The sequence below is a fragment of the Sinocyclocheilus anshuiensis genome, unplaced genomic scaffold, assembly GCF_001515605.1.
Source record: "Sinocyclocheilus anshuiensis isolate Anshui unplaced genomic scaffold, SAMN03320099.WGS_v1.1 scaffold96, whole genome shotgun sequence".
Taxonomy (NCBI): Eukaryota; Metazoa; Chordata; class Actinopteri; order Cypriniformes; family Cyprinidae; genus Sinocyclocheilus; species Sinocyclocheilus anshuiensis.
Genome location: NW_015554094.1, coordinates 1,556,541 through 1,566,637, shown reverse-complemented (window position 1 = coordinate 1,566,637; position 10,097 = coordinate 1,556,541). Strand labels below are relative to the sequence as shown.

The following is a 10,097-nucleotide window of genomic DNA, read 5'->3' as shown; positions in this document are numbered from 1 at the left end:
ATGCTGTAGTTATGAATGGGTTATTAATCACTGACTCTCCAAATCGTTCAAAGCCGCAGATTCGTTCACTAACTAAACACCACTTGCTTGGAGACGCACACCAGATGATACGGATTTCGTCTGAACTATTATTTCGTTGCAAAATAGAACAAACATGACAATATTCTGTTTAAAATGTAGGCTACATTTAAAATGTAAAATGTTCACTTAATATTACCTTTTTTTGTTGAACTGTTGTAAAAAATTGTCACATTTGTCATCGTTTGGATATTCAGGGAAATTTGCATTCTTGCTCGTATTTTAAACATGAAAACAATAACTCGCACAGGGTATGTGTCAGTATCGAAGAGACTTTAAATCGATCTCAATGTACAGTGTGTGTCAATATTTGCTCTTCATGCTATTAAGTGAAGAGCTACTTATTGAACAGCAGCGTGATTTGCTAAAGCAGCATATTCAGCAGGCATCCTATCACATGCACGCTGCTTGTGTGGATGCAGTCAGTTTTGACTGCAAAAGATGAGGTAATCTGATCGGATATCATGTATTTGACCGTTTACGGCTCTCCCATTTTCCTGTTTTTACATTAGAAGCGGCATTTTGCTTGTCAGAAATACATGTTCAGTTTTAATGTTACTTTAAGTTGGGGTAGAATTAAATGAATGCCAAAACTCAGAATTTTGTTCACGTACCCCCTCCGTCACCTCACGTACCCCAGTTTGAGAACCACTGATATAGGACATTCAGCTAAAAAACAACAAAACAGTTACTGTTTATTATATCAGTAGTAGGTCACAGTCACACCCAGCACACAAAAGACACCGTTTCCTGAGAATGACCCCTGTGCCTCGTCTGTAGGACATAAACTCATGCAGACGTCTGAATAATCTGTGTTCAGTTTCATGCACTCATGATCCTCATGTGCACCGCACCACAGCTGTGCTGAACTGAAGATCTGAAGCTCTTTGCTTATATAGATGAGCTCATAAATGTGATATTGTGTGTGTGTGTGCAGGTGTGTTTCTCTACCTGCAGGAGAATTTCTCTCATGCGCCCAGTCTTGATATGAGCAGCCCTGCGCTGAGCATACTGGTCCGTCTCATGGTAGCTCAGGTAATGAAATGTCTGTAGAGAAGTTCATATACATTAAATATACATTTCAGATTATGATCTAATATATTTAAGAAGTGGTTATGTAATAAGTCATATATTTCTGGGTTTATTATGTGCAGGTTCAGGAGTGTGTGTGTGAGAAGGTCATAATCAACATGCAGGACAACAACATGAATGTGCTTCTGCAAGCCGCCAAGGAGGCAGCGAGGGTAAACTCACACACACAGACACGCACGCACGCACACACACTCACTCTTACACACACTCACACACTCTTAAACACACGCACACACACACACACTCTTAAACACACGCACACACACACACACTCATACACTCTCTCACACACACACACACACTCTCACACACACTCTCTCACACACACACACACACTCGCACTCGCACGCACACACGCGCGCAAACGCACACACACACGAGCGCACACGCACACACTCACACACACACACACACACACTCTCACTCTCACAAACACACTCACACACACACACACACTCACACACAGTCTCTCTCTCACACACACACACACACTCACACACAGTCTCTCTTTCACACACACACACACACACACACACACACACACACACACACTCACATGCTTCAATGAATGCATGTTACAGGGTTTCATTTGTTCATAACTGTGTGTGTGTTTGTAGGTATCAGACGTGTATTCTCTGGTTCTTCAGGCGATGTCAGTGCCGTTACTGAAGGACTATGTTCCTTTCTCCTGGATCTCTATGGTTCAGGTCAAAACGCATCATTTCAGAGCGCTGGCTCACTACTACACAGCTGCGGCACTGTGTGACAGTTCAGGTGAACTACTGAATGTCTGTGTGTTTACTGACTGATGACTTCATGCATACATTACCAGTCAAACGTCTGCAGTGATTAAGATTTTTTAATGTTTTTGAAAGAAGTTTTTTTTTTGCTCACCAGAGCTGCATTTATTTGATCAAACATACAGTAAAATCAGTAATATTGTGAAATATTATTATAATTTATAATAGTAGTTTTCAATGTGATTATATTGTAAAATGTAGTTTATTTCTGTGATCAAGAAACATTTCTGATTATTATCAACGTTGAAAACTGATACGATACCATTCAAAAGTTAAGGGTAAGTAAGAAAAAAATAAATAATAAATAAATAATACTTTTATTTAGCAAGCATGCATTAAATTGATCAAAAGTGGCAGTAAAGACATTTAGAATTTCAAATAAATGCTGTCTATTCATCAAAGAATCCTGAAATATAAAATGTATCACAGTTTCCACAAAAATATTCAGCAGCACAACTGTTTTCAACATTGATAATAATCAGAAATGTTTCTTGAGCAACAAATCAGCATATTAGAATGATTTCTGAAGATCATGTGACACTGAAGACTGGAGTAATGATGCTGAAAATACAGCTGCGCATCACAGAAATAAATTACATTTTACAATATATTACAATAGACAACAGCTATTTTAAATTGTAATAATATTTCAAAATGTTTACGGTATTTACTATATTTATATCATTATATGCACAAATAAATGCAGTAAGAGATTGGTAAGAGATTTCTGTCAAAACCATTAAAAAATGTATATATATATATATATACTGTATATAACATTTTCTGCCAGGACATTATCTATTAATTTTACAGACATTTCCGTTAACCATAAAACAACGAATGAAGTGCAATATTTAAAAAACAGGTAAAACACCTGTATATAAAAAACAATACAGAAAATGCCTTCATTTTAACCCTTGTGTGGTGTTCATATTTTTTGTTACTCAGCCAGTGTTCGTCGGTCTGGTGGACCCGCTGCAGTTTTGGCTTTTTAATTCAACACAATCAGAAATTATATGTTAAAATACTCAACAGATGTTTACTTCATCTCAATTACAAGCAATGTGCATAATTGGTCAAAATTTGCCCTTTACCTTTGTTAGATCACATTTATGAATTAAAGTGCTACAATCTTGTGCGGGAACGGCAGGGGCAGAAACACAAAACTTACATTAACACTCACACTCTTACAGATTCTCTCTCTCTCTCTCTCTCACACACACACACACACACACACATAAACACACCTACACATACTAATAGCAGGCCCAGACAATAGTAGAAGAGAGTGAAGGTAAATTATTAACAAGATAAAATGAAAACAATTGTGACAAACTCCTAAAATGAACTGAAAAACTCCTAGAACTTTAGTTTCAGGTAATGAAGGATCCATGAAAAAAAAACAACGATAATGTCATCAAACAATGCATCAAACAAATGTCATTTTTGATCACAGGAATAAATGACATTTTAACATATATAACACATAGAAAACAGCTATTTTAAATTGTAATAATATTTCCCAATTTTACTGTTTTTACTGTATTTATGATCAAATAAATGCAGCCTTGGTGAGCAGAAGAGACTTCCAAAAAGCTTAATTATTGCATACTTTTGACCAGTGGTATGTTTTTTGTTATTTTACCATAAAAACTGACCTGATCTACTTTCTTAAAACATGTTCCTGTCTGTATTGTGCTTGTCATTCTAAAGAAACAATCTTTTATAATGATCATTTTCATTAAAATTATCGACTGACCGATATTGCGTTTAACAGCTAACACAGGTATGCCTGATGAAGATGACGATGAAGGTCGAGAGATTAAAGCTCTCATACAGATTCACACCAGACGACCAGACAAACTCGATCTCCAAGATCCGGAGCACAAACGGAGACTCGGTTTGTGTTTGTGGGATGTTTTCTGAACACAGATTTACAGTTTCATTGCAGGTGAAAATATACAAATGATTTTATTTCATTTTGAAGGTAAAGCTCATCTACGTAAAGCCATCGTACGTCACGAGGAAGCCCTGCGTCTTCACGCGGAGGTCGTTCACGCGCTGAAGAGCTGCACAGAGAGAGGACCAGAGCTGGACGTCATCACTCTACAGTCACACGAGGTACAGGCTGTGCACATGTGAAATAATAAAGCCTTACATATGAAATAATAGCCAAAATATCTATTTTTGGAAATGGAACAGTTTATTGAATCTATTTTTTTGTTTTTGAGTATCATATGATACATCAGGCTTTTATGGCTCATATAGTTTGATATAGTGAGAATATTGAGGAAAAAACAGCTCAATTTTATTCAGAGACTCAAACTGAGCAGAAAAATGCAATTTGGTGCAAATGCTGATATTTATATGGACAAAAAGTGATGAAATTCTGATGCTTGTAATGTAAACCAATGAGATCTTTATAGCAGTACAGCAGATACTGACATAAAATGATATAAATATCAGTCGTCACTCTATATCTCCAATAATATGTCTTAGTAAGATAGCTTTATGGGGTTAAAGGGAAATGTTTACTTTCGTGATTCATGTTTGTGGTCTAATTGTGAAAGATTTAAAAAAATGTTGGACTATCTACGCTTCATTTTTATTTATTAATTGTTAATTGTGCTACCTCATTTGTTTATTTTAATGTTGCATTCGATTTTTCAATATACATGCAGATATGCAAATTAGGCAACCGTGAAAACACCCACACAGAATTAATGCTAATCACAATTTGCATGTGAGGACTGCATCCTATTTAAAGAAATATGCTCATACAATGGTTAAAACACAGAGAAGATTCAAGTGCATGTAAAACAGTGACTTTATAGCCAAACACCCTACCAATGTGAATCAAAACTAAAATTGAGCTGACATATCGAACACTAAAGTGGTGTAAATTTGTTTTTTTTTTAAATAGCCTTAAAGCTAGATTAAATTCATACGATTTAAAGCAGTAAATAATGATTCCATAGGTTGAAAGGAGGACGAATGTCTCGCCTACCGGCGAGAAAGAGTGTCAGTCGGGCAGCCAGAGGAAAGCGGGCCGGGAATACGAGCGCGGATCCTCGTCTCTGTGGAACTGGAGCTTGAGGAGCGGCGGCGTCACCAAGAGACTCGGAAGCACATTCAGTCTTTCCTTCGGTAACTTCAGAGAGAGCGAATCCATGTTCTGAAAGCACACGAGGAAAAGAAAGGAAAGAGAAGAAAAGCACTATTTTACTCAGTAGAGCACAATTATCAGAGCAGAGCTGAACGAAAGTTAGCTGGTTTAGATGAACATTCTGGCTCAATTCTACATGCATTTCATCATGTAAAGTCAGTCAGAAGACCTGCCATGACAGAGGATTTTATTAGACATCTAGCACTATGCTGTGATAGTCCAATGCTTTCAGAAGATAGTGTCTTGCATACAGCAGCTCCAGAAGGCATTAAAGGAATAGTTCACCCAAAAATGAAAATTTGTTAAAAATGTGGTCACCCTCAGGCCATCCAAGATGTAGACGAGTTTGTTTCTTCATCAGATTTGGAGAAATGTAGCATTGCATCACTTGCTCACTGCAAGTGAATGGGTGCCGTCAGAATGAGAGTCCAAACAGCTGATAAAAACATCACAATAATCCACACCACTCCAGTCCATCAGTTAACATCTGGAGAAGACAAAAGCTGAAACAAATCCAGCATTAAGACGTTTTTAACTAAAATGCGAGTCTATAATCCATAATAACGCTTCCTCCAGTGAAAAGTATTTTTGGCTATTGCTACAAATATACCCCAGCGACTTGAGACATATGTCAGTGGATTTTGATGTGAGACACAACAGGAGATTAACTTTTTAAGAGTTATTATGGATTACGGACTCGTATTTTAGCAGGAAGCAATGGTTTACAGTTAAAAAACACCTTAGACCTGGTTTCACAGACAGAGCTTAGACTAAGCCAAGATTAAGCAATAGTTTAATTAGGACGTTTAAGTAATTTTTATAAACATGCCTTAAAAAAACATTACTGGTGTGCATCTTGAGACAAAACAAGGGCACTGACATATGTTAAGATCAATCAGTGCAAGTTTCTTTCAGTTGAAACAGCTCAGATTTACATTTTAGTCTGGGACTCGGCTTAAGTCTTGTCTGTGAAACTGGGGGTATATGATGGATTTCTTACAAACACGCAGCTTTTGTCTTCTCCAGATGTTAACTGATGGACTGGAGTGGTGTGGATTACTTGTGGATTATTGTGATGTTTTTATCAGCTGTTTGGACTCTCATTCTGACGGCACCCATTCACTGCAGAGCATCCATTGGTGAGACAGTGATGCAATGCTACATTTCTCTAAATCTGATGAAGAAACAAACTCATCTACATCTTGGGTGAGGAAATGTTAAGCAAATGTTCATTTTTGGGTGAACTGTTCCTTTAAGAATGTATTTTTGCACAGAAAATGATGATGGGTTTATTACGTCTGTTTTTTGCATGTGTATTTTATGTTTATTAGTTGTTGTCAGAATTTGTTTCCCAGCATTCCCGCTACACTCTGCCTTGTTGATTTAAAACTGCATATCCTGTGCAGGCCTCTTTATCATGACAAATAAATCAAGTTTTTCATTTAAATGCACATGTAAAAATATCATTCTGATATCGTGCTCATTTATATCCATAATAGTGAACTCTAGTGAGAAGGCAGTTTGAACCTTTTAATAAATAGGCAACAATTTAAATACCTAGAATCTCAAATAAACTCCTTGTACCACACCTTGTATATTCCTCACAAATACTCCGCTGCTGGATTTTCGGGATGAAATCGTGCTCATTTAGTGTAATCCTAATAATGATGTTTAAAGAAAAGTGTGTTTGGGAGTAAATGACATTCAAGTCTTGAACCAGAAGCTCTCAGGATGACATTTATAAGGAAGTATTCTAACAGCTGACTCTTGTGCATTGGGGATTGCAGGAATGAATATGCAGTAAACAATGATGAAATATGGGCTATTGCTGCCAAATGTGTTTGGATTCTACTCTGAGTGGCTCCCCAGACACACGCCTGCACTGGGAAATGAGACGGCTCAAATCTAGACAGTTTCAAGTCTATTAGTACAGACGAGGCCAATTCAAGTAACACAGCAGGCAGATGATGTCTGAGAATGTTGCCCAAACTAAAGTGTTTTTAACCTGATGAATTTGTTGTAAGAATTAATTAGTGCATTAAACCATCGGGGTCTGAGCTGTAATCAGTGACTTCACCACTAGAGAGCAGCATTAGGATGCACTTTGACATGAAAATATCAACATGCACACAGTTCTGTTCATGAGGGACTTGGTCAATGCACTGCCAACATCTCCTCTACCTATTGTGCATAATTAAATAATTGCTTAAAAAAAGAATTGATCAATTGCACAAGAATCATTAACAATGCATTTGCAGATAAAACTATTATTTAGTCATGGTCATTTTATGATAGCACTTTTTTCTGTTTTATAATTTCAAAAGTAACATTTGGCTACTGTAATAGGTCGTTTTTATAGAAATATTAAGTTTATTTTAGATTATTCATGCATTATTCGGGAAAAAAATATTTCTGATCATTTTTTTTTAAATAGAATATTATAAAACGTAATGCATGGAAATATCAGTCAAACATGTTTTATTAAGAAATTGTTGTATAAAAATGAGAAAATACATATTAGGCCTACTTGTTTTTGTTTAATGAAAATCACAAGATTTTAAGTATTATTTGACTACTGTATAGTTTTTTCAAAAAACATTTGACCTGCCACATTCATGTTTCTTATTTACAACATCTTCAAATATATAAAAGAAAAGTTCATATAAAGAAATTGATGTATAATTACATAAAAGGAATATATAACTTTTATTTTATATACATTTATTTTTAGGCATTTTTAAATCTTTGAAACCCATGCTTTAAACACACACTTACGCTCATTCATATTTCATCAGAGCAAGGATAATTGGAAATGACCACTTCATCTTTAAGATGCGTTCCTTCCATTAAACGTCGCGTTATTGCACAAATTCATCACGCGTTTGGGATCATGAACGCAGGCTTATGTTCCAGAGCTGCAGAAGCATCTGGCTTCCTTCAACAGCGATGACTTTAAGTAAACAAGTGCACAATCGATCACCGCGGACCATTAAGGGGCCTAACCGGGCCAGCAGGAGCTCTGTGGGTGAATCTTCTGTCGCTGCAGTGTCAGCTGGATCTCCGACAGCTACCCTAAAATGCTTTATGACCTTTCCGCGTCTCGCTGTTATTTAACACGGAGCTTTTGATTTAACCTCGTGTATATTGAAGAGAAGAGTAAGTGGCACGTCTGGATTCCTTTCCGCACAAAAGGCCAAAGACTTCAGCCTGCGCCGCTCATGTAAACACATGGACTCAGACTGAACCGATATCAGCCCTTCTGTTCTGACATTAGTAGCATCGACGATCAGAAAAACCTACTCATTGGATAGTTCCTGTAAATTCTGGGGAAAATATTGTGTAAATAAAAAAAGTTTCATCTCATATGCTATGATTACATTGTATTATTTATATAGTGGATATCCTTACTTTATTGGTATGAGTCACTGAAAAAAACTGGTTAAGGATGCATTAAACCATTAGGCATATTCAGCTTATTTTTTCTGTTAATGTCGAGACTCCCGATTCATCAGCCGCTATCGGTAAATAACACGAAGTGCAGTAAACGCTCTCGTTAAAAATAAGGTGGATTAATACAGACTTTTTGTTTTTTAATCAAGGGGATAGTCTGAGCTGATTGTAGTTCTTAGGTCTGTAAAAAGTCTTGTGTAGAGCATCCTCACTAAAGCGGAGTTCGAACCTGCGACCCTCTGCTCTCCAAAAAACTATTTTTGTTCATCATATACAGGCATATGTGGAAACGCCAAAATATATATTTATATATGAATAAATATAAATATAGGCTATAACACAAGTGAGGTAACCATAGCAGCAGTAGACCGTTCGAGTGCTTTCCGATACATTTTCCAGAATAAATAAATAAAAATAACTATATTGTAGTGTTTACTTTTTTTTTTTTTAAAGATTTTAAATATTTTGTAGTTTATTGGCTAACTGTGCTATAGGGCTGCCAAATGGAAGTCGGATTCGCGAGATGATACTCAACAGATTGCTGATCTCTGAAAATCACTAAATAGGCCTAATTCGTACACTGCTTATGTAGTAGGTTTGGTTCTTGGTTGAACTATTTATGTTTTATGTAATTGAATTCCGATCGTTTTGATTGGTCCATACAGCGGTGATATAATACACATAGGCTATCTAATAACAGATATGACCTGAAACACCTGTTAACCAGCTTCTGTGTATACAGGGTAGGTCACTGCACCCATAGAGACCTTTATATGTCAGGACTAGTGGAATGATGACATTCAATGAATTTGCAATTAATTTCTGTATTCGCATTAAAAGACATCTTTCCTTTTTTCTTTTTTTTTGAACGTGAAATAGGCTATAATTCGACGAACATAGGCTAAATGAGTTTGTGCTGTTAAATTTAGATGGAGTCAAACTAAAACGTCTATATGTTTATGCTCTGTTTCACTAATATAGCTACTGACGGATTTTCATTCTGCCGCAAAAACGCAATTAATAATCCGTGACAAATGTTTCCCGAGGCGGTCAGAGCCCCGAAATGAACCGCAGTGAGCTGGCCAGATCGCAATTGAACTCTCCGGACGGCGATTTCATCAACCAGAGGGAATTTGGACAAACAAACCAATTCCACAAGGTCTCCAAACTTTCCCATGATCGGCATTTAACGATTATGATATTTTAATTTTCCAGTGTTTCCAGCATGACAGATGCTCCTGATGGGGGTCCAGAAATAAAGTCCCTCCCAGAGGAACAGATGATGATCTGCTAATAGGAAGAGAGAGCAGTTCAGATCACTCAAGTCATTACGGCAAGTGTTTTATCTGACCACAACAGACATGCACGTAGTGTTGTTTTAATACTTTTCATTCATAAAAATGCATGGAGTTCCAGCAGTGAGAATAGCGCACGATTATGATGTTTTGCATCTTCTGTGAACAGATCGCTTTAATTACTACAGCAGATGACTTTGTGCTTTCAACGCAAAT

General features: G+C 36.8%; 1 protein-coding gene across 1 annotated transcript in view; it reads left to right on the top strand.

Moving 5' to 3' along the window:
- The window catches only part of LOC107669421 (rhophilin-1-like), an 11,422-nt gene extending 6,249 nt beyond the window's left edge, over positions 1-5,173 (top strand). The window contains exons 7-12 of the mRNA XM_016461629.1: positions 1,016-1,113; positions 1,233-1,322; positions 1,788-1,944; positions 3,757-3,870; positions 3,958-4,091; positions 4,949-5,173. Of these exons, the coding sequence (XP_016317115.1) occupies positions 1,016-1,113; positions 1,233-1,322; positions 1,788-1,944; positions 3,757-3,870; positions 3,958-4,091; positions 4,949-5,149 (794 nt within the window). The 3' untranslated portion in view covers positions 5,150-5,173. The remainder of the gene's footprint in view (positions 1-1,015; positions 1,114-1,232; positions 1,323-1,787; positions 1,945-3,756; positions 3,871-3,957; positions 4,092-4,948) is intronic.
- The last annotated feature ends 4,924 nt before the right edge of the window (positions 5,174-10,097 follow it).